Raw genomic sequence first — 24,038 nt, forward strand, 5'->3', positions numbered from 1 at the left:
GTACTCAGGTGAGTGGAGTTAACCCGCAGCAGAGGGCAATTCCCACCCCCACCTCGGGGCTAACCCTCCTCTGGATCGGGTCATCGCGCTCGAGGGAGGCAGGTGGGCCAGGTGGGCCATGTGGTCACAGAAGTCAGCACCTGGCTGTCTACCCAGTGGCCTCTGCGGTCCCTCCATTCAGCAACAGTGAAAGCCAAGTCCAACAGCAGAAGAGGTGAAGAGGGCAGTGAGCTGCAGGTTGCTCCCCTTTCTCAGCTTTGGGGACTCAAGGCCATGTCCAAACTGTGGCTTAAAGAAGCCCATTAAGTTCACTGAAGAACCCTGGGCTGGAAGGGCTTGGGGCCACATGCTGAGCATGACACGCTGGGCCCTTCTGCTTCCTAGGAGACTGCTACCTGCCTGCCAGCCCTTCCTGTCCCCGCCAGGATTCGGGGGGACATGGGGACCAGGCGCTGTGAGAGACCTTTGCACACATGGCATCTCGTTCAAGGGAGAGTCAAGAGCCAAGCGAGGGCTCTTTTGGGGTGACTGGTCCAGCCTCCTGCTCCCCCTGAGTGTCCAGAGAGAGACTCCCTCCCAGACAAGGACAACCGACGTGACAAAGGTGGTGCCCCTCTTGGCTGAGTCTGGGCCTGAAACCTGGAAGCAGAACGCCGCTGAGCCTGCGTGTCAGGTGGGAGGACGGGTCTACGGCGGGAGTGCTCACCCCTTCGGGCCACTCCCTGCCTGCAGCAAGGTAAGAGGTGTGCACCCCCGGGGGAGAAGGGAAGTCTCCCGGGGCTCCCCCCCGGCCTGCCCACCTGGCCCCTTCCGTGTGGGGGAGCTACCGGAGGAAGCTGGGGGGCCCGGGCACCAGCGACACTCAGATACTCATGTCGCCATCCTGTACCCGCCCCTTGCCCGGTCAGTGGTGGTGGTGGCGGTGGGCGCTGGGGCCTAAACACTCCACAGCCAGCACTCCCTCCTCCGTCGGACAGGGTACTGCCTGGGCCACAGCCATCAGACCCAGGGCTCCTTTGGGAGGAAGAACCGTGGCTCAGCGCAGACTGGGCACGGCTGGAAAGCAAGAGCTATCGCCCCACAGATGGGTGCTTCCCAGGAGGAAGGGAGGAGGCCACCTTCACGAGGTAAGGTCCTCCGGGCAGGGGTGTGACCCGTCCTCTCTCTCAGGCAGCTCTGACTGAGGCCTGCACTTGGGGCGCTCACCGCCATGCTGGTGGAGCCCCCAGTAATACATCAAGCAAGGTCCCCGCCCCGGGGGGAGCCAGATGCTGGCTGGCGAGGGCGCCCCAAGCAGACCCAGCTTGGGGCCTGGGGGCAGCTTCGCCTGGGAGGGCCTAGGGGCTCCAGGAAGGGGGAAGGGAACCTAAGCCCCCAACGCTGGGCTGCCCTGAGAGCGAGGAGAGGCTGTGCAGCCCGCAGCCCTGCCCTGTGGACCCCTAGGCAGGGAGGGGACTCCAAGAGCTCTAGTCCCGGGCAGGTGTGGGATGAGGGACAGAATGGGGTTCGAAAAGCTGGTCCGCCTTGAGCAAGCTGCTTGATCCCTCGAAACCTGTTTTCCATCTGGAAACTGGCCATCCTAATTGCACCGACCCCATATTGCCCCGCCCAGCATACAACAAGCGCTCAACAAAGACCGGCCCGGTGCCGGGGTACACACGGGGCTCCACAGGCACAACCAAGGAGAGGCACAGGGCAGACGGGCCCAACTTGGCCTCACTGCCCACCTGAACCTCAGAGGCAGCTCTCCCTGGTCTCCCCAGACCCCAATTCCTGCCTTCTTTTCCCCGACCTGCTGTACACCACTGCCCCGGCCCCTGCTCCACGACCCAGCCTGGCTTTCCAGCGGCCCCAGCTCCACACCTGGGCACGCCCTCCCCCCTTCCTGACTTCCCTCCGTCTTCAGGATTGACCGCAGGGCCCCTCCTCCGAGAAGCCTTCCCTGTGGAGTCTCCTCATTCTGAAGGCACTTTGTATCTTCTGGTCAAAGCCCTCACCCCCAGGCTCAGGTGGCCATCTTCGCTCCCTGACAAGGACCAGAACCCGGTCACCCCCCTCGCAGACGCCCAGCACTGCCGGGGCTGGTGGAGGATACTCTCTGCCGATCAACGTGGCACCAAACTGGCCTGCGCCGCCCCCCACCCCTGCCGCGAGCTCCTTCCTGTCCCTAGGGGAAGAAGAGCCACAGCTTCTCTCCCTGACCAGCCCTCAGGCACCCGAAGGGGCATGGCCAGTAAGTGGACTCAGAACAGGGTCTGGGAGACAGAGTGAGGTTGGGGTCCAGGACCAGAGCTCAGGACTGAGCCCTGTCCTCCTCTCCTCCCTTCCCACTGCTCCTGCACCTCCATCCTTCTGCCTACCACACGTGCGCATGCACACACACACACACACACAAACCCGTTATCTCCTACATGTCACCCTCCTCCAGGAAGGTTTCCCTGATCTGCAGGGAGATCTGCAAGTGCCTCTCCTCCACCTGAAAATTACTAAAGCTAACCTTTATGGTATGCTTACTACATGCCAGACTTTGGGACTAACCTCTGCTAATTATACCCATTTCACAGATGAGGTAACTGAGGCACAGAGAAGCTAAGAGGCAGAACCAAGATCTGAACCTTTTTTCTTTTTTTTCTGCTTCTTCCTGAGCACTGAGGGGCCGGGACCCCGTCATTCTCGCTGCTGGATCCTCAGCCGCGGGTGTGGATTCTGTTAAAGAGAACAAGGTCCCGGGACCGGAGGTCCCCTGGAGGCGGGACAGTCTGCTCCTGTTTGGCTCTGCCACATCTCAGCCTCTAGACCCCCACCTGGAAGCTGGGGCCCAGATCCCTGTGCACCGTGGCTGCTCAGCACAGCCCAGACCACAGCACCTCGGGGAAGGAGCACCAGAAAGATGCCTCGCTGGAAGGGGCCGTTTACTGCGCTGTCTGTAGTCAACACGACATTCCCGGGGACACTGGCGGCTGCCGCACCCGCTCCAGAGGTGTGTGTGTGTGTGTGTGTGTGTGTGTGTGTGTGTGCGCGCAGGCAGACGAAGGGAGGGGAGTCGAGGGGCGCCCACTGCCTTGGAGGAGCCGAGGTCTCAGCGGCAGCCCCTGTGGGGGCTCCCAGGGACAGCAGTCTCAGATTCTAGGGGTGTGTCTCGGGGGGGACTGGCCCCGGCGCCCCCCCTTGTTCCCCACTCCCTGCCTCCTGAAGAGTCAAATCGGTCAGGGTTCCTGGAAGAGTCACCCAGCAGGTTCCGGAGGTGGGGGAGGTGCCTGGGCCTGGCCCTTAAGGCACCCCCGGCTGCCTCCACGGCCCACTCCAGGGTCAGCAGCACCATGTCTGCCCACACTTGTCCCTTCCTGGGAGCAGCGTCTGGAGATCCCCGTTGTCCTGGGCTTGGCCTGGGTCCGGGTCAACTGGGGAGGAGGGGCTGGCGCTCCGAGGAGGTGGCCGTGTCCCTGTATATCAGGAACTGTATGGAAATCTGGAGGGGCCAACGTCAAGGCCAAACTGAGCAGAGGCTAAGAAGGCCATGCTCTTCCCTCCCTCTCACCCCAGCCCTCCCTGAGAGGCCAAGATCTCAAGCTACAGCCAGCCCCCTCCCTCGAGGCTCTCGGGACAGCTGCCTCCAGGGTCCAGCTTGCACTCCTGTGGCCTGAAGGGACCGATTTCCCCAGATTCTTCAGGGCCTTCGCATAGACTGAGTCGGAACCACCCCTCCCTTGCCTTTGCCTGACTCCGCTCTTCTCCTCCAGGCAGTTTAAACAGCACTGCAGGGTCCCTGGCTGAGCTTCTAAACTAAGCCAGCCCCTGGGGTGACACCAGGCAGGTTTCCCTGCAGTGCCCAGCACCACCGTGGTGAAGTGTGTGCGGACCACCTCCGCCCCGAGCCGGGAGCTTCCTGGGCCACTCGGTTCTGGTTCGCTGCCGGATCTGGCGCCTAGAGGGGTGCTGGGCCCAGGGAGGTTCACTCTGGATGGATGGGCGGGCAGATGGATGGGTGCTGAAGCCGCCTGCAGGTGGAGGCTGCTATGCCCGCCTCCTCCCCTGCCCCCACCCCCGCCCCCCCCAACCTCCGTCCCCCACTACCCCCAAAGGATACAACAGTGTCGAGCAGCAGCACGCCCAGGCTGCCCACGAGCCAGGGCAGGTGGTGCAGCAGGTAACTGCCCTCGCCCTCGCCCACCTCCGGGTTTTTGAGCAGCACGCTCAGCCCGTACAGCGTGTTCCCCAGCATCACCAAGGCGAACAGCGAGTAGGAGACGCCCTGCGTGGACTTCCTCAGGAACTGGGGTTGGGGGGCAAGGACGAGAGGCCTGGGACGGGGCTCCTGTCACGCTGCCCCATCCCACTGAGCAGGCTCTGGGCACGTTTCTCACCGTGCGCCTGGCAAGCATGCCCACAATCTGTCCCCGGTCCGCGGAGACCCGGCCGCCCCCTGCCCGGGGCCCCGCCGACGGCCGCCTCTCCTGCCCCAGCACCCCTCACTGCCCCGCCAGCCTCCCCGGCCCCAGCAGGCCCCTTTCTCCCCTCCTCTCGGGACTATCGGCTGAGCCCCTGCCTCCTCACTGGACCTCCTGATTCTCTGAGACACACACAGGGCACCTGTGCCCCTCGAGACAGGCCTCCCCTGTGCCCACTTCGCAGAGGCCGAAACTGAGGGCTGGAGAACTGGATTCACTTGCCCAAGCCAACGGTGAGTTTGAACCCAGACCTTCTGCACCAAGACCCCACCCCTTGACCCGGAGGACCCCCTGCCCCGGCCCCAGGCTCACGTTGGTGCGGATCTGAGGCAGCCGGGAAAGCAGGTAGAGCACGCTGGAGACCGAGCCGATGACGAAGCCAATGATCTCCTGCTGAGTGAAGGGCTGAGAGGGCAGGCGCTGCTCAGGGCCCGGGCAGGGCCAGAGGTGCAGCGTGAGACCCCCGCTCCCTCGGGGAGGGCAGTGCCCTGGGGACGAGCCAGTCCCCCCCAGCCCGCCGGTCCCCTCAGCCCGCACTCCACCATCATTGACCCACACCTCACCTTACTGCCCGGCTCCACTGACAGGAGCGTCCGGCCCCAGAAGACCTCCCTCCGGGCGGCCACAGGGCCTGTGGTCCTCAGCAGCGGGGCGGCACACGCCAGCCCCAAGATGAACAGCAGCACTGAATTGATGGGGGTAGACACTGGACAGGAGACGGTGGCGGGGGGGGAACCAAGGTCAGGTAGCAGAGGCAGCAAACAGAGCACGACTTGAGTCCTGGCCTTGCCCTTCAGTGGCTGTGTGACTCCGGGCAAGTAACCCAACCTCTCTGAGCTTTAATGCCTCCTCTGTAGGATGCGTGTAGTAGCATCCTTCTCCTCGAGTAGTAAAGGAGAGACAAGGGCAGAGGGGATCACCAAGAGCAGAAATGCTCGTGAGACACCCCCAAGTGCCTCCATCTGCCCTCCACTCCCGGCCCCTCTCAATCCTCAAGGGCAGCGGAGACCGGTGTCCTTGTCCTCGTCTCCTTAGCTCCAAGCCCAGGGCCAGGTACGGAGCAGCTGAAGCCCCATTTGTGGAATGAGCCTCAAGAGGAGGAGGTCCCTGTGGTCGCGCCGGGATGCGCAAGCCATCCTCCAGCCTCCCTCTCTGCGGTCTGGGACGCCCGCTTGCAGATAAGGCCCGTTGCTGCGATGATGACTGTGCAATGGGGAAGCCCACTTCCTCCCGCGCTCCCGGCCCCTCCCACTGCCCCATGCCCCACACGCACGCAGAGAGGGGCGCTTCTTAAACTTGTAGTGAAAGTAGAGGGACAGCATCACCAGGTCCGCCAGCACGTAGTACACCGCCGTGTAGGTCTGCAAGAGGAGTGGGAGCTCGTCAGCGGCTGTGGGGCCGACTGGCCTATTTCACCTCTCGGACCTTCTGTCTCCTCATCTGTCTGCCCCGCAAAAGCAGAGATCAGGCCAGCAGAGGGCCCGGCCTGGAGGGAGGGAGGAGAGGTGACCGGCGCTCCTCATCAGGGCAGAGTGGGACTCAGAAGTCAAGGGAGGGCTCTGGTTTGGCCCAGAGGGCACCTTCTCCTGGGTGGGGTGCTCCCTCTGCCATGGTTGTCCCAGGCAGCACCCCCCTCATCAGACCCACCTGCAGGGGCAGCTGGTCAGCGAGGAAGGAGCCGATGAGGTTGCAGGAATCCCCTCCAATCCAGCCCAAAAGGAACCACAGAGACAGCGCCTGGTCCATGTTGCCCGTCCTGCAGGCCTTGATGTACTGGCTGCGGCCGAGGAAGGAGACGCAGACTCAGGGCAGGAGGGGGCCCGGGCCAGGGAGGCAGGGACATCACCTGTGAGCCCATCCTGCTGGCAGGGGGAGCTGCGGGAGCCTCTCAGTGCCCCTTGGGGATTCTCACCTGCAGATTCTCTTCCAACCAGGGAACTCAGTGGCAGCTGCATCTTTCCAGAAGCATCCGCAGCATTCCTCAGACTCCCCTCCAGAGCACCCTAGAGTCTCCCAGCAGGGACCTGGCGTTTTGTATCAGACCCTGAGACCTGTCACAGGGACCCTGCATTCTTTCTTCCATGGAGGGGAAGGGGGGTGGCTGTGGCAGGGACCCGTGGCCTGGCACTGCCCTATCTTCAGGAGCGGTTGATGATAAGATGGGCCAAACCACAGCCTGTGACCTTCAAAGGGCAATGTGGCAGGGCTGGGCTATGGCCTGAGTTTGACCTCAGGGCTTTGGATAACCTGGTGGTTTGTATTTTTGGGTGTTTTTTTGTTTTTTTAAGATTGTATTTATTAAAAAAAAAATTGTATTTATTTATTTGACAGACAGATATCACAAGTAGGCAGAGAAGCAGGCAGAGAGAGAGGGAGGAGGAAGCAGGCTCCCCGCCGAACAGAGAGCCCGATGCAGGGCTCGATCCCGGGCTCGATCCCAGGACCCTGGGATCATGACCCGAGCTGAAGGCAGAGGCTTTAACCCACTGAGCCACCCAGGCGCCCCTGGTGGTTTTTCTCAAAGGCCAAGTGTCAGCACGAGCTCCAGGCTGACAACAGGTGTTAAAGGGTTTCAGGCAGAGGTCTGACTATGAACTCTTTCAGTCCTGCAGACTACTCCCCCCCACCCAGGGCAGATCTAGTCCCTGATGCTCCTCCCCGGGCAGGGAGACTCGGGGCACACGGAGGCTGGAAGCCAGGGTTGCAGCCAGACCCTGAGACCTCCCTCTCCAGTCACTCTGCACCTCTATGCAACTGCCATTTGCTCTTTTTCTGTTAAATTTTTTTTATAAAGATGTATTTATTGGGGCACCTGGGTGGCTCAGTGGGTTAAGCCTCTGCCTTCGGCTCAGGTCATGATCTTAGGGTCCTGGGATCGAGCCCCGCATCAGGCTGTCTGCTCAGTGGGGAGCCTGCTTCCTCCTCTCTCTCTGCCTGCCTCTCTGCCTACTTGTGATCTCTATCTGTCAAATAAATAAATAAAATCTTAAAAAAAAAAAGATGTATTTATTTATTTGAGAGAAAGAGAGCTAGAGCACAAGTGGGGGGTGGCAGGAGAGGGAGAGAGACAGAGGGAGAGAATCCCAAGCAGGGTCCGTGCTGAGCTCCAGGCCCAACATGACCTGAGCTGAAACCAAGAGTCAGCCGTTTACCCAAAAGAGCCACCCGGGCATCCCTCATCTGTGTGTATTTAATTAAAGGGGGACTAAATGGCACTTCATCTTCCCCAAGACCCAAGTCAGAAACTGAGAATGCCGGGTATGGCCCTGGTTCTTCCCATGGCCAAGCTTCTTCCTCCTCCTCCTCCCGTGGACACCCTCCTGCCCCCACTCTCCCCCCACCCAGTCTGAGTGCCTCTGTGTCCTACCCAAGCTTGGTTCCCCCTGAATCTGTCATCCCTCTCAAGGATCTTTCTAAAGCCCCTGGCTGGCTGCAATCATTTTGAGCCTCCCGCTGCTCTTCAGGGGAACTCCCAGGGCCAGCTGTCCCCCTGCCGCCACCCCCAAGGGGGACTTATTTCCCTTTCTCCAGACTCATCAGCAGCCAGCCTACTCCCTCCTCTTCCCCTTTGTCTTTCATGGCTCAGGAAATCTCACTTCCTCCCCACAGCCTTCCTTGACACGAGCTCGCCAGTGTCCCCTACTTCCTCCTTGGTACCACGGGACATCCTTGTCCCTCCTGGACCCAAGCCTCCTGAGGTCAGGAAGAGTGTCCAGCTCAAGCCTGGCACCAGGGAGGCCCCTCATTAAGGTGTAGCCTATGGCCCTTAAAGCCCCTTCTAGGACATGCGATTTGGCCTTCCTGCCTCAAGTCTCGCTCCCTGTCACTCCAGTCCTTCCCTGTGACTCCCAGACGGCCTTTTAAAGATGGCTGGAATGGAAGCTCTGCAAAGGCAAGGAAGGCATCTGTTTTGTTTACTTGCAACATACCTACTATGGCACCGGGAACAAGCTAATTCAATGAAAATGTCAAGTCCACAATGAGGTAGTAGGATAACTCCGTGGGAAAAATACCGTCTTTGAAACACAGGGTACTGGGACAACCAGCCATCTCCATGCAAAAGAATGAGACTGGACCCCTACCCCATACCATATACAAAACATAACTCAAACTGTAGCAAAAACCCATTAAAAAGAAAACCACAGGCCCAAGATGGAGTCACTTAGGCCAAATCAACAAACAGAGACTTAATAACTAACCTAATCACACAGAAATGTAGTCTTAATGGGTCAGGAATTTTCTGGCCGGTAGCCATGAGGTAATCTATCACACGGGCCCTCTCCATCCCCCACAAAGGAAGATGAGATCATCTACTAAGACCCCCTGCAGGAAAGTGAACTTGCCTGATATAATCCTTCCTCCCTCAGTAATTTCTTGCCCCAACCTCTTTCCTATAAAACCTTGCATTTTATAAAACTCTTGGGAACATCTCTCTGTTTGCTAGATGGGATGCTGCCCAATTCCTTAATGGCTTGATAACACCGACTGTGTCCTCAAATTTAGTCAGCAGAATTTTGTCGGTTAAGTATCAGAGACTTGGGACGCCTGGGTGGCTCAGCTGGTTAAGCAGCTGCCTTCGGCTCAGGTCATGATCCCAGCGTCCTGGGATCGAGTCCCATATCGGGCTCCTTGCTCGGCAGGGAACCTGCTTCTCCTTCTGTCTCTGCCTGCCTCTCTGCCTACTTGTGATCTCTCTCTCTCTCTCTCTCTCTCTCTGACAAATAAATAAATAAATAAATCTTAAAAAAAAAAAGGTATCAGAGACTTGATTTGGCTCAGGTCATGATCTCAGGGTTCTGAGATCGAGCCCCACTTCGGGCTCCATGCTGGGCTTGGAGCTGCTTACGATTCTCTCTCTCCCTCTCACTCTGCTGAAAGAAAGGAAAAGGAAAGAAAAGAAAAGGAAAAAGAAAAGAAAAGAAAAGAGAAAAGAAAAGAAAAGAACATATGTGTTTTCACCCCATCCCTGGCAGAGAGTTCCTAAAACTCTTGGAATTTCCTAAGTGATTTGAGCAATAAAGGTGCATTTGTTAGTTAATGAGGTGACTTTTGGAAAGCCTCAGTGTGCCCTAAAGATGCGGGCTGGCTGCCATGATGTGATGAAACCCTTGGAACTTTCAGTCCCATTCCCCTGACCTCCGGGGAGCGGAGAGGGGCTGGAGACAGAGTTCAATCGCCACTGGCCAATGATGTCATCAATCATTCCTGTGCAGTGAAGCCTCCAGAAGAACTCGAATGGACAGGTTCAGAGAGCTTCTGGGTCAATGAACGTGCTCAGGGATAGTGGCGCCCCGGGAGAGGAACCAGAAGCTCCTCGCGCCCCCGTCCGCATTCTCTGCCCCGTGCATCTCTCCCATCTGGCTGTTCCCTGTATTCTTTCGTAAAACACCAGTGATCTACTGAGTCAAATGTTTCTCTGACTTCCGTGAGCTGCTCTAGCAAATTAATCAAACCCAAGCAGGGGCTTTGTTGGGACCTCCAGTCTGTCCACACCTGTCAGAAAGAGAGGTGACAACCTGAACTTGTGACTGACCTCTGAAGGGGGAGGGGCAGTCCTGTGGGACTGAGCCCTTCGCTCAGCCTTCGGGATCTGATGCTGTCCCACAGTATACAGTGTCTGAATGGCGTTAAATGTGTGGCGGCGTGGGAAAAAATACACATGGACACTGGCATCAAAATCAGGTAAATCTATAAAACCTTTCAAGGAAAAGATAATACAAGAGGGTTTGACTAGCCCCGCTCTGACCTCAAACTTTCTATACTTCATTTTTAAGTAGACTCCACACCCAGCACAGGGCTTGAACTCACCACCCTGACATCAAGACCTGAGTCAAATTCTAGAGTCGGAGGCTTACCTGACTGAGCCACCCAGCTGCTCCTTGACCTCAAACTTTCTAACTGATTAAGTTCTTCTTTCTAGTTTATTCCTTAACTCAGGCAGAAGACCCCGTGGGCAAAGGATCCCGGGAAGGGAACCGGAACTACCCGCTCAAGCAACAAGGACCGCCCTGTGTCCGGGAGACCCAGAGTGACTGAACCCATGACCATGACCGAGCAGGCTTCACCGCCCCCCTGCATGTACCCACCAGCCATCGTCCCCCACTTTCCTTATATAATTCTGGAAGGACTGTCAGCACTTGGGAGACAGTCTACACCAGCTCGTGGGTTTCCTGGTGTTGGCCTCACAGAGATAAATCCTTTTCTCATTTCACCACCACTCACGTCTCTGCCATTGCACTTGGTCAGCGCCAGTGGCTGAACTTGACCTGGCTGCCCCCTCCCCGCCAGATCCAGACGCTCTTGTGTCCCTGCGCCCCGGTTACAATCAGGGAAAATCTCTGTCACTTGGATAAGGTGACGATGTTTTTTTAGATATGACACCAAAAGCACAAGCAAAAAAGAAAAAAAGAGATAAACCGTACATCATCCAAATGCAGAACTCCTGTGCTTCCGAGGATGCAATCAAGAAAGCGAAAAGAGAACCAGAGAATGGGAGGAAATATTTGCAAATCATGACGCTGTTGTATCCAGACTATATAAGGAACACTTGCAACTGAGGATGCCTGGGTGGCTCAGTCGGTTCAGGGCCTGCCTTCAGTTCAGGTCATGATCTCGAGGTCCTGGGATGGAGCCCCACATCAGGCTCCTTGCTCAGCTGGGGGCCTACTTCTCCCTCTCCCTCTGCCCCTCCCCACCATTCATACTCTCTTTCTCTCTCTCACAAATAAATAAATAAAATCTTTAAAAAAAAAAGAACTCTTACAATTTAACAACAAAAGGGCAAATAATCCAATTGAAAAATAGACAAATGGGGGCACCTGGGTGGCTCAGATGGTTAAGCCTCTGCCTTCAGCTCAGGTCCTGATCCTGGGGTCCTGGGATCGAGCCCCACATGGGACTCCTGGCTCAATGGGGAGCCTGCTTCTCCCTCTCCCTGTACTGTTCCCCCTGCTTGTGCTCTCTCGCTGTCGAATAAATAAGTAAAATCTTAAAAAAAAAAAAAAAAAAAATAGGGCACCTGGGTGGCTCAGTGGGTTAAGCCTCTGCCTTCAGCTCAGGTCATGGTCTCAGGGTCCTGGGATCAAGCCCCACATCGGGCTCTCTGCCCAGCGAGGAGCCTGCTTCCCCCCCCACCTGCCTCTTTGCCTACTTGTGATCTCTGTCAAATAAATAAATAAAATATTAAAAAAAAAAAAAAAAGAACAGACAGAAAGTACGCATTGATGAGGATATAGACGCACTGGAACCTCACACGCGAGGGAATGGAAATGGTAAAGCCTCTTTGAAAACCGGTCTGACAGTTCCCTGTTAGAAAGAAAACCACAGAAGGCGCCCAGCAGGCTGGCAGAGTCTGTGGAGCACGAGACTCTCGATCTTGGAGTTGTGAGTTTGAGCCCCATGTTGGATGTAGAGATTACTTAAAAAAATAAAATAAAATCTTAAAAAATATACACACACACACACACACACACACACACACACATACAGAAAACCAGGGGTGCCTGGGGGCGGGTCAGTCGGTGAAGCATCTGCCTTCACCTCAGGCCATGATCCCAGGGTCCTGGAATCAAGTCCTGCACTGGGCTCCCTGTTCAGGCGAGAGTCTGCTTCTCCCTCCCTCTGCAGCTCCCCCTGCATATGCTCTCTCTCTCTCCTGTCTCTCTCAAATAAATAAATAAATAAAATTTAAAAAGATCATAATAAAAAATAAATAAACTTGCTCCTTGAACGCATTAAAAAAGAAAAAGGAAAAAAGAAAACCAGAGGCCCCAAATGACATCACTAGGGCTAGGCCGAGTCATGAAATCGGGCTTAACAATGTTTTTTTAAACATCCTTGAAAGATTAAACATAGCATTACCCCATGACCCAGCAATTTCACTATGTAAGCATATACCCAAGAGAAGTCAAAACATATGTGCCCACAGAAACTTGCACAGAATGTTCACAGTAGAGACAAAGCCACATCCATCAGTGACCGGCTGAGTAAACGGTGGCCTGTCGCACGGGGAACATTACAGCGACGGCACGGGGGAGTCTTAAAGAGGTTCTGTTAAGGGGAAGAAGCTGGACTTTCACATGCTCTCTGATTCCATTTACAGGAAATGTCCAGAGTCTGCAAATCTACAACGACAGGAGGAAGAGGGGTAGTTGCCCGGGGCTAGGAGCTCTGGGTGAAATCTGGGATGACTCATTTCTTTGGGGGTTTCTTTTTAGGGTGATGGAAGTATTCTAAAATGGATTTTGGCATTGGTTACACAACTCTGCGGATACACTAAAAACACTGAATTATACATGTAAATGGGCTAATTCTATGGTATGTGGACTATCTCTCCATAAAGCCATTTTTAGAAAATGCTGAGCTCCTGATTAAAGCCTTATCTTTCTCCCTGAGGATAAAGCACCCATTTCCTAACAGTGGAGAAGCCTCACAGCACAGTGTCCTCGGTGACCTCTCCGACCTCCCTTCTCCCCGGGGCCCCTAATGCCCACCCCCTCCAACCAGCCACAGGATTGTGCCCACATGGTGCAAAGGCCCCAGGTCCTTCGTGCCGTCCTCACGGCAAGCCTGGGAGGTCAGCAACACCGTGCCCATTTTGCAGATGAGCAAGGTGAGGTACAGAGCAGCAAAGTGACTCCCCCAGGTCACAGCATGTCCCTGTTCCTCAATCACAACAGTGGTCACACTCTCTTGTAATCACCGCTCGCCCACCCATCACCAGACTGTCACAGGACAAGGCATCTCAGCCCTCCCACCCCCTGCTTTCTCTCTTCTTAGCTGTACAACCTAGAGCAAGTGACTTAGCCTCTCTGGCTTTCCGTTCCCTCCTAAGTAGGGACAGTTACACGGTTATGAGGCTTAAACGAGGTAAAAACATGACAAGTGCTCAGAACTGAGGTATGTAGCGTGCACTGAACAAACAGCAAGGGTTAATACTGTTACTGTCACCTGTGTGTTGGCCTCGGCCAGCACAACATGGGGCCTAGGCGGGGCTTCAGGGTAGGGTCCTCCAGGGTGTGCTGGAAATCAGTGAGTGGGAGTGGAGGAAAGAGTACATTTGGCCTTGAGTCTGGAGAGGCCCAAGGCAGGTCAGGCAGACCCCTCCTCCAGGCAGTGCCTGAAGCCATGGCCCCAGCCCACTCCCCTGTCCTGGTCCCGCCCCCCTGCCACCACTCACGGGAAGGTAGATGCTGCAAAACAGACAATCGAGATCAAGCCCAGGCCCACACTGGCCTCATCCCAGCCGTCCTGGGCGCATTCGCCGAACACATCCCATATCCACCGGCGGGAGCCATTGGGGCAGTCGGAGAAGTTGCCGGAGCCCAGTTTCTTCCAGACCATGGCTGCTGCAGGATCGGGGGACGACTGCACAGGGAGAAAGAGGGGGGGCCTTTAGCCTTAGCAGGTCTGGATCCTGTCAGCGCCACCTCCAGCAATGCCCACCCCCCAGTTTCATTGCCCGGCACAGACTGAGCCTCTGAACCCGAGGGCACAATCAGCTTCAAGTACACACACCACCTGTGCGGGGACAGTGCTAGATCGGCAGCCAGGGACAAGTGTGTTCAAATGCCAGTTTTAGCACTGGTCAGTGCTGTGGCTCTGGGCAAATGCCTCAGCCTCCCTGTGCCTCAGTTCCCTCATCTGTAAAAGGGGTCATCACAGTGTCTCCTTCATGTCCTGCCCCTTACAGGAGTTCATACAATGAACCCGCAGCATCACTTTGTTACAACTCTCCAGTTTACATTGTTTCCGATCTCTTGTTCTGTAAGTTACATCTATAGAGACCAGCCCCCATTAAGTATTTTCTCACTGAAAGCAGGACTGGGGTGTCTGGGTGGCTCAGTCATTAAGTGTCTGCCTTCGGCTCAGGTCATGATCCCAGGGTCCTGGGATCAAGCCCCACATCGGGCTCCCTGCACAGTGGGAAGCCTGCTTCTCCCTTTCCCACTTTCCCTTACTTGTGTTCCCTCTCTCACTGTGTCTCTCTGGTCAAATAAATAAATAAAATCTTTAAAAAAAATTAAAAAAAGAAAGAAAAGAAAGTAGGACTGTCACCTACAGAGGGTCAGAGAAGGCAGATGGAGAATAAGAGCCAGGTGGGTCCAGGGCTTGTACAGGTGGCTGGCACTCAAGCGTGGCACTCAAGCAGAATTCTCCAGGAGCAGCGTGGGTGGGATAGGGTACCTGATGCCAAGGCGACCAGGGCCACTTCCCCGTTCAAAGCCCAAAGTGGCTGGTTGCAGGGCAGGCAGGAAAGTCCCCTCCCGATGCCCGGGCAGCCTGCACAGTGACTATAGCACTCACTGTCTGTGCGACAGTCCCAGAGAAGGGACAGAAAGCGGAGCCAGATGGCGCCATCTCCACCAGGCGAGACTCACCACAGTCCCTGATTACGAAGCTCTTCACCAGCCCTGGGCTAAATACCTTGCGGGCATTTTACTCATTTTGCCCTGTTCAACTTCATGAAGGGGGCGGGGGAGCTCCAAATATATCCAAGGAACCAGGGAAGTGACTTGCACCCAGCCAGGAAGAGGCAGAGGCAGGAGCCAAACCCAGGATGGGCCCCAAACCCCGACTCCTAGCCACCCTGCCATGCTGCCTCAGGCGCTTCTGGCCCTGGATGTGGCAGACACCCCCCCCAACCTGTGGTCTGGCTGACTGTCCAAACGCCCCAGCAGCCAGAAGGCAGGCTTCCCCTGTGTGCCCCCCCCCCCCCCGCCCCGTGCTCAGAGGCTTTCCTGGCCGGCCTGGGATCCTCTCCAGCTACCTTCCGTTTCTCCCTCTGCCTGCTGCTCCCCCTGCTTGTGTGCTCATGCTCTCTGTCAATAAATAATTAAAATCTTTAAAAAAATAGAAAACCAAGTCCTTTTGTCCCCCAGTCACCCCCCAACGCCCTTTTACAGATTCTGAGTGTGCCGCTCCCTCTCCCCACTATAATACACTGTCACCCTCGTATTTTTGCCGTGAGCTGGGGGAGACTGCCCCCATTTTCCAGGTACAGTTGGGTTGCCCTGCCCGAGTGAGGAACCTGTCTGAGCCTGTCTGTGAAGTGGGAGTGATGACACTAGCTCCTTGGGGTTGGTGGTAGAGATGAAATGCAGGCAAGGAAGGTTCTCAGCCCCAGGTCTGACCAAGCCCTGCCGGGGGCGTGTCGTGAGGATGAGAGGCCAGGAGTTCAAACACCCTGTGGCCACTCTCTCGCTCCCTTTCCACCAGGTGAGGGAGGAAATGAAGGGAACGCATGCCCAGTGAGGGAAGGGGGTGTCTGGATGATTGTAGCTTGGCTCACAGGGCCCAGAGCACAGGGCAGGTGCTCCCTGAACTCCCACAGGGTATAAGCACAGCTGGGGACACTGAGACACGCCTGAATCCCGACCAGAAGGGGCTGTCCTCTAGGGGCCGCTGCACACAGGACCCATCATCTGGAGGTCCCGACCCAGCTAGGGAGTCAGCCTGGCCCCAGGCCTGGGTTCTGGGAATGGGCCCACCTCCTGGTCAGACAGCACTGTGAGGATGGATGTCCAGGGTTGCAACAAAGTTTGACTGCATCCAGAGATTTGACAAGGACCACAGCAGGGGCGGGTGCCTTGGAACCACGGAGGGCACATGCCCAGAATTCAGGCTCAGTGCCTCTGGACTTCAGATCACAGCCTTTGGGTTTAAGAAGCAACCCCAGGGACACCTGACTGGCTTATCTCGTAGACCATGCAACTCTTGATCTCAGGGTTGTGAGTTCAAGCCCCATGTTGGGTATAGAGATTACTTAAAAGTAAACCCTTAAAAAAAAAAAAAAAAAAAAAAAAAAAAGGCAACCCCAGCTGATTCTGATGCACTTGGCCATGCTTTGGGAAAACCTACACTGGAGAAGGCATCTCAGGCCACACCCAAGCTCTCCTACCGGATCCCAAGATGAGTCAGGGAGATGCTTCCCGTGAAAGCTTCCTAGGGAAGCAGCAGGCCTCCAGGCTTCTGCACATGTGGTCTTTTCCCTTAGGAGTGTCCTTCTCCCCCTGGAAGGCCTGGTAAGGAGACACAGTCCTAACATGCCATCTCAAAGATGCCTTGCAAAGGCTGGCTGGATGACACCTGGTCACCTCTTCCCTCCCCCTTCACATAGCTGAAGAATGCTTATCACAGTCCTCAGCTACTCCGGCTCCTCAAGTCCACACCCCTCCCTTCACCCTAGCTATGACTGACTCTCGCGGCCAGCAACACCAGCTGCACCGTAAAGGTTCAGACAGTGCTGAGGAAGAGAGAGGAGACAGAGAAAGAGGGAGACAGACAAGAAAGGGAGGGAGGGGGACAGAGAAAGAGGGACAGACAGGGAAGGAAGGAAAGAAGGAAGGAAACAAACTAGCTGGGAGCTCAGATGACCTAAGTTTGAGGAGAGAGCACTAGGGAACTGACCTGCTTAATGCCCACAGCATAGAATTCCAGGGCAAGTGACAGCCTCAGAATTCCAGTCTATACAGTGGGGGGATAACCTATGTACCCACCTCCTAGGCCAACCGCAGAATTAAATGACAGGATCCAGGCCAAGGGATTAGAATGGTGCCTGGCAGAGATTAAACACTCAGTAGGAATAGCCAGGGATGGGTATTACTCTGCTTTGGTTGTAGTATGTCTCCCCACCACCTTCCCTGAGACCCTGGGGCAAAGCAGCCTTTGGTTAAGGGTTGCAGGGACAAGACGCGCGCCAGTCCTGACACTTCCAAACCCAGCCTCCCCACGTACACACTTCCCAACTTGTCCCAGGCCTGAGGAGGGGAGAGCAATCCACGGCGTAGGTGGAGGGGAGGGGAGTCCCCACTGGCGGCCCACCCCCTCCAGGCCTCCGAGTCCTTGGCCACCCGGTGACTAAGGCCAGCACGGGCCACCTGTTTGGCAGGGATAATGACAGGGCAGCTGCTGGGGTCAGCGCTCAAACGCCGCGAGGCCCCCTCCCCTGCCTGCCCTGGGGAAAACAAAGCCGTCGGAAACGATGGGGCCCGTCCGCCGGAACTAGGAGGTGAAAAGAGGACCCAGACCCCAAACCCTGGCCAGGCTGGTCCGAGACCATGCTCAGGAGGGGGACGTATGCCCCCGAGGGTCCAGCTAATCCCGGCCCAGAGCCTCGTCTGCGGATCTCGCGCCGCAAGGAGGGGACAGAAGCCCCCAAACGGTCCAGGGACTGTAAGAGGTAGTTGGAAAGATGTGGCAGCGACGCACATGCGAGTCCTGACCCGCAGCCTTCAGGCTTGCCCCCAGCCTCAATCCCGGCTCACCGTGTCAAGTTCCGCCGCGGGTCCCGGCTTCTGGGCTCTGCCTGCACTGCCTGGGTCAGCTGACCCGAGGCCCCGCCCCGTCCCGCCCCCGTCCCGCCCCCGTCCCGCCCCCGTCCCTGTGAAGCGTGGCTCCGCCTCCTCCGCCGCCCGCAGAGCGGACAGTCACTGGGGGCGGTGAATACGGCGAGAGAGAACCGAGCGTGCGCGGTGGGGCGGCGCGCGGCCAGTCCTTGCTCTCTCCTCGCCTCCCGGCTCCACCCCCACGGCGGGGTGGGCGGGACTCGAGGCGCCCCAGGGCGCAGGCGCAGACCTCATGCTAAGCGCCTTGTCTCGCGCAGTGGCCCGGGGAGGGGTGCGCTGCGCCCGCGGTTCCCCGGCGCCCGAGCTTCGCGCCGCTGCCGCTACCAACGCCGCCACCATGTCCCGGCCGCTGTCGCTGCCGCGGGCCGCTTCCGAGGCCCCGGTGCGGCCCGCCACCGTGCTGGGCACCATGGAGATGGGGCGCCGCATGGACGTGCCCTCCAGCGCCGCGGCCGTGCGCGCCTTCCTGGAGCGCGGCCACACAGAGCTGGACACGGCCTTCATGTACTGCGACGGCCAGTCCGAGAGCATCCTGGGCGGCCTGGGCCTCGGGCTGGGCGGCGGCGACTGCAGAGGTAACCCCTACCTCCCCCTGCACGGTGCGGCGTCCACCCGACCCCGGTCGCCGTCACGACCAACGGTTTCGGCCGCTCCGGGGCGCTGACTGCCCCGCGGACCCCTCCCGCCTGCTCCTCAGGCCCCGCGCACGTGTCGCCCCGGACAGCCAGACAGATCTTTGTCCTGACCTCCTTTCCCTCCCCTTCTCTTTCCTCTGAGAGTTGCAGTCAGGAACCGCCCCCCGCCCCCCAGTCTTACCCCGAGGCTGGTCTAGTCCTTCGTTTCCTCCCCGCCTTGCTTCTTGGGGCACCTCTCTGCGGCAGCGGTCCCCAGAGCTATGCAGTACCCCCTCCAACCCTGTCAGGTGCCTCCAAATCGCCCCTCTCCCCATTGCTCTCACCGATTATGGCTCCCTGAGTACCCTCTTCTCATCTTGGCCTTTCATCAGTCCATAGACTTTGCTCTGTTCAGCTGGCAGTACCTGGCTCCCAGAGGGACCTGCAACTAGGTCACGAACGAAGCTGGGGGATCGGGGTGGAATGCGGAGTGGGGAGGTTTGTTATGGGGCTATAAGAGGGAGAGTGGGTCCACCCCACCCGCAGGGAGCTTAGTGTCTAATGAGGAAGCTTGAAGCGGGGAAGAGGAAACACTTTGGAGGGATTAAGGGGTCAGGGAGAGGCATGAGAGAAGGTTCAGAGAACACTGGAGCTGGGCCTTAAAGGACCAACAGTAGTTCGCTGGGAAGAGAATGGGAGACAGCTGCATCAAAGCTGAGGGCAGGGCTGTGCAGACCAGGTTTGGAAATGCAGCCTCTGGTACGTGCAGGGACAGCCAGTACACAGGTGTGGCTTGAGTGGAGGACATCAGTGCATGACAGGGACTGTCCCTCATTAGCCTGATGCCCTTGGAAATGCCTGGCACTTGGTAGCAATATAGGAAAGTGGGATTTGGAGCCAACGGCAAGGAAAGAATTCTTGAGATTCTTGAAACTTCTTCTGTGCCAAAAGATGCTTTTATCAAAGCCTGGGGACAGGCCTGGTGCGCAGAAAGAATACCACTGGGGCTGTGATGGGTGACTGATTATATTCTTTCAAGGTGGGAAGGTGTTTGGGACAGCACAAGCCCCCAGGGTATTTTGGAAACAAGGTTTCCAGGACCTTGAGGGGGCTAGCTATTGCTGGGAAAAGGTCGTGGGGCACCTGGGTGGCACAGTTGGTTAAGTCAGTTGGTTCCTTGAGCTCGCATGTTGGGCTCTGTGCTCAGTGCAGATTCTGTTTAAGATTCTCTCCTCCCTCAGCCTTTTCCCCCTAAAATAAATAAAATAAATCTTAAAAAAAAAAAAAAGGAAAAGTTCATTTATTACCGTTTAGTAAAAACTCAGTCACGAGGCCCTTCAGATGTGTATCGGTCAGTCATATGCCTGGAGGATCATTACCGACATGTCTTGCGGGGGTAGAGATAAAGGAAGTTTCTGAAGGAATTTTTATATGTTAAAGTAGGCTTACAGGATCCTGGAGAAAGAGGGAAGTGGTCAGACTAAGATTACCTCTTGGCTTTAGCAAAGTATTAACATCGAGGCAGCTGAGTTCCAAGAGGCATGTCCCTCTGCCTGTTTCAAGGACATGTCAGGAAATTTAATTTTTTCTTTTGCCTTTTGTCTCCCACATCTGTGGGCCCAGTAAATGTTCACTGTTACTCTTACTACCATCCTCTGCTTCTTCCTTTCCGCCCCTCCCGGCTCTTGTGCAGAACCCCGCTCTGGGTCCTCCTCAGATTTGGAGCTTGGCAGATGTGGAGGAAGCGGTCTGTTAGACCCATGCTTTCTAGTGAACCCAGCTGCCCCCTCCTTCATAATGGAGGTTTTGTTTCTGAATTGGTTTTTCTCCTCCAGCCCTCTCTGCGGACTGAGCCAAAGTCTGCAGGTTGGACTGGAGGCAGAGTTCACACCCAGAGTGCAGAGGATTTGAGAACTGTGGGGACATGGAGAAAATGTGCACAAGAAGCTGTGGGACTGGTTCTCTCCCACATCCCAAGGGGTCATGTGCCTCCCCTCTGACCTGCTGAGTTGCCTTTGCCGCACGTGAAAAGTGCACAATCCAGACACAATGAGCCGCTTGCTTGGCCGAACGCTGTTTCCTTCTCATGGGGATTGTGTCTCGGCTGTGGGTGGGGTGTGTGCCTGTGCACGCTTCTCAGAGTCAGAAGAGGCAGGGGAGCGAGCCCAGCTTCTGCTCCTTTGACATTGTACCTGTCTCTCAGGTTGATCTGTGCCCGAGGCGCGCGTTGGGGCTGCTGCATCTTAGCAGAATTCTCGCCGCAGCCTCTTGCCTCCCTGTTGCCGGGCCTGCCCCCTCAAGTTCCCTCCTGAACACAAACACAGTAAACATAGCTGACTTTGGTTGATGGGATTTGAGAAAAGCGTTAGGTCTGCCACCCTTCTCTTGTGCCCTGTCCCCTGTTCCCGGCCTGGGCCCGGAGTCGACGCTCTTAAAACTCCAAATTGCAGGGATGGGCCTCACGTACTGTGTGTGTGCCTTTCTGACTCTGCCCATCTTCCCAGGCTCGGGAATATGCTTCCTACCCTTCCCTGTTGGCGGGGTCTCATTCTTAGAGACTCAGCTCCCGGGTCATCCCCATAGGATGCCCTCCCTGGTATTCCCAGGATGGCCACACCCTCTGTTCTGGGCTCCTTTAACACTGGGGGCCTTCCTCTGTTGTGCTTACCTTACAACTTCGCCTTTAGGCTGTGAGCTCCTTGAGTGGAGGGAGCAAGTGTGTCTCCCAGCAAGCCCCGGCTGAGTGACTACTAGTGACTGTAACAGTGGTGGACATTGAGAACTTACATATTTAATGCTCATGATCTCCCTGTGAGGACAGTTGTGTTGCTATACCCCCATTTTACAGATGAGAGAACTGAGGCTCAGAGAACTGAAATAATTTAGACAGGGTCACCTAATAAGCCTCCTAACCATTGCACACTCCCCTCAAAGTGAAAATCGCTACCAAGGCCAATCCCTGGGAAGGGAAGTCGCTGAAGCCTGACAGTCTCCGGGCCCAGCTGGAGACGTCCCTGAAACGGCTGCAGTGCCCCCGGGTAGACCTCTTCTACCTACACGCCCCAGACCACGACACCCCCGTGGAGGAGACGCTGCATGCCTGCCACCAGCTGCACCAGGAGGTGAGGCCAGCCCCTGAGCCTCCAGGAGAGTGGAGGCACCAGGGTCATCCCAGAGCAGAGCCCACTCCCAGGGTCCCCACCCCCATCTCCCCTTTGTAGTGTCCTGGGCCTCGGTGGGTTCTGACCGAGGCCTCTCCCCTGCAGGGCAAGTTCATGGAGCTTGGCCTTTCCAACTATGCCTCCTGGGAGGTGGCCAAGATCTGCACCCTCTGCAGGAGCAACGGCTGGATCCTGCCCACTGTATACCAGGTGAGGGCCCCGGGCCGCGGGGGCCCATCTGCAGGGCTGCTGCTGATGCGCGGTTCTCCTGGCCCTTCCCACTGCCTCCTGTGTCCTCTCCATGGCAGCCTATGGATGGCTCCCAGGGGCCGTGGGGATGATTTGCGATCTCCTCGGCTTGGCTAGCAGGCACCTGCTGGCTCTGGGCCTGGCTCCCCTTCCTGCCCGCACGTGCTGCTTGGGCCCTTCCTTCCTGCTCTCTGGCTGTGGGCATGAGCCTGGACCAGCCTCCCCCTTCTCCCGGGTAGGGGTGAGTGCTCAGGGCTCACTTGGTGGGCTCGTCCCCTGGAAGCCTTTCCCAATGCCGAGAGGAGCCTCCAGTACCCACACGTCATGCATCCAGCCAGGATTTTTGAGCACCTGCTGTGATCACAGAACCTCCCTCTCTCGTGATCGGCTGTCTTCTTTCTGTGCGGGTGTATCTCTTTGACTGAAGTATAGTGACACAGTGTTATATTAGTTTCAGGTGTGTGACATATTAGTCTGTGCGATGCTCTGCTCCCCACAAGCGTGGCCACCGTAGGTCAACATCCACTCTGTTACGATGCTGTCTACTCTGGTCCCTCTGCTCTACCTTTCATCCCTGCACCTTACTCAATCTGTAACTGGAAACCTGTACCTCCCACTGCCCGTCCTCCCTTTTGGCCCAACCCCCAACTCCTTCCTCCGGACAACTGGCAGTTTGTTCTCTGTGTATATGGGTCTGTTTCTGCTTTTTTGTTTTTTCATTTGTTTTGTTTTTAGATTCCACGTGTAAGTGAAACCATACGGTATTTTTCTTTCTTTGGCTTATTTCACTTACCTTACTCTAGGTCCTTCCCTATCATGACAAAAGGCAAGAGCTCCTTTTTTTTTTTTTTTTTTTTTTTAAGATTTTATTTATTTATTTGACAGACCGGGATCATAAGTAGGCAGAGAGGCAGGCAGAGAGAGAGGGGGAAGCAGGTTCCCCGCCAAGCAGAGAGCCTGATGTGGGGCTCCATCCCGGGACCCTGGGATCATGACCTGAGCCGAAGGCAGAGGCTTTAACCCACTGAGCCACCCAGGCGCCCCCTCCTTTTTTTTTTTTTTTTTAATTTAAGATTTTATTTATTTATTTGACAGAGTGAGAGAGATCATAAGTAGGCAGAGAGGCAGGCAGAGAGATGGGGGGAAGCAGGCTCCCTACTGAGCACGGAGCCTGATGCGGGGCTCGATTCCAGGACCCTGAGATCATGAACTGAGCCGAAGGCAGAGGCTTAACTCCCTGAGCCACCCAGACACCCCTAACTCTTGGTTTTGACTCAGGTCTGATTTTGCGGTTGTGACATTAAGGTCCACACTCAGCATGAAGTCTGCTTGAGTTTCTCCCTCTCCCTCTGCCCTCCCCCTCCCGCTCACATATGTGCTCTCTTTCTCTCTAATAAATAGATAAATCTTTTTTTTTAAAGATTTTATTTATTTATTTGTCAGAGAGAGAGAGAGAGCACAAACTGGGAGAAGCAGGCTCCCCGCTGAGCAAGGAACCCGATGCAGGACCCCATAGCAGGACCCTGCGATCATGACCTGAGCCAAAGGCAACTGCTTAACCAACTGAGACACCCAGACGCCCCAATAAATAAATCTTTAAAAAAATAAATAAAAGGATAGCCACATGCAGAAGAATGAAACTGGACCGTTTCTTTACACCACACACAAAAATAGACTCCAAATGGATGGAAGACCCAAATGTGAGATAGGAATCTATCCAAATCCTAGAGGAGAACACAGGCAGCAACCTCTGTGACCTTGGCCACAGCAACTTCTTTGTAGACAAGTCTCCAAAGGCAAGGGAAACAAAGGCAGAAATGAACCATTGGGACTTTGTCAAGATAAAAAGCTTTTGCACAGCAAAGGAAACAGCAAAACCAAAAGGCAACTGACAGAATGGGAGAAGATATTCGCAAATGTCTTAGCAGATAAAGGGCTAGTATCCAAAATCTATAAAGAACTTAGCAAACTCAACACCCAAAGAACAAATAATCCAATCAAGAAATGGGCAGAGAACATGAACAGATATTTCTGCAAAGAAGACATCCAGATGGCCAACAGACACATGAAAAAGTGCTCCCCATCACTCGGCATCAGGGAAATACAAATCAAACCACAATGAGATCCCACCTCACACCAGTTGGAATGGCTAAAATTAAGTCAGGAAATAATAGGTGTAGGCGAGGATGCGGAGAAAGGGAAACCCTCCTACACTGTTGG

General features: G+C 56.0%; 2 protein-coding genes across 8 annotated transcripts in view; one reads left to right on the forward strand and one right to left on the reverse strand.

Annotated features, from left to right (window-relative positions):
- Positions 1-2,603: 2,603 nt before the first annotated feature.
- On the reverse strand, positions 2,604-18,772 carry SLC66A1 (solute carrier family 66 member 1). Of its 5 annotated transcripts, none has more exons than XM_047728509.1 (8): positions 18,611-18,772; positions 13,627-13,814; positions 6,096-6,225; positions 5,722-5,809; positions 5,012-5,154; positions 4,761-4,853; positions 4,088-4,273; positions 2,604-3,469 (listed from the first exon to the last, which is right to left on the reverse strand). In XM_047728509.1, exons 2-8 carry the CDS (start codon positions 13,788-13,790, stop codon positions 3,398-3,400), a joined length of 876 nt encoding a protein of 291 aa, XP_047584465.1. In that variant the 5' UTR covers positions 13,791-13,814; positions 18,611-18,772; the 3' UTR covers positions 2,604-3,397. The 5 variants fall into 5 exon arrangements, with proteins under 5 accessions (XP_047584465.1, XP_047584462.1, XP_047584463.1 ...); XM_047728506.1 differs by lacking the exon at positions 18,611-18,772 and adding an exon at positions 17,714-17,806; XM_047728507.1 differs by lacking the exon at positions 18,611-18,772 and adding an exon at positions 17,714-17,775 and having other exon boundaries at positions 13,627-13,795.
- Positions 3,876-24,038, forward strand: part of LOC125099128 (aflatoxin B1 aldehyde reductase member 2) — a 40,853-nt gene continuing 20,690 nt past the window's right edge. The window contains exons 1-4 of one of the 3 annotated variants that reach the window (XM_047728505.1): positions 3,876-3,904; positions 18,118-18,369; positions 21,343-21,530; positions 21,675-21,779. In XM_047728505.1, the coding sequence (XP_047584461.1) occupies positions 18,132-18,369; positions 21,343-21,530; positions 21,675-21,779 (531 nt within the window). In that variant the 5' untranslated portion in view covers positions 3,876-3,904; positions 18,118-18,131. Of the gene's footprint in view, positions 3,905-18,002; positions 18,370-21,342; positions 21,531-21,674; positions 21,780-24,038 lie in introns of those variants that run through there. The other 2 variants (XM_047728504.1, XM_047728503.1) reach the window with 2 other exon arrangements.

The sequence above is a fragment of the Lutra lutra genome, chromosome 4, assembly GCF_902655055.1.
Source record: "Lutra lutra chromosome 4, mLutLut1.2, whole genome shotgun sequence".
In the NCBI taxonomy this organism is placed as follows: Eukaryota; Metazoa; Chordata; class Mammalia; order Carnivora; family Mustelidae; genus Lutra; species Lutra lutra.

Excerpts from the sequence above, each read along its gene's own strand:
- SLC66A1 (XM_047728509.1), bottom strand. The coding sequence starts at position 13,790 with ATGGTCTGGAAGAAACTGGGCTCCGGCAACTTCTCCGACTGCCCCAAT. Across the intron at positions 5,155-5,721 it reads TAAGAAGCGCCCCTCTCTGC|TGTCTACCCCCATCAATTCA; the intron begins GTGCGTGTGGGG and ends TCTCCTGTCCAG. Across the intron at positions 4,854-5,011 it reads CAGTGGAGCCGGGCAGTAAG|CCCTTCACTCAGCAGGAGAT; the intron begins GTGAGGTGTGGG and ends CTGCCCTCTCAG.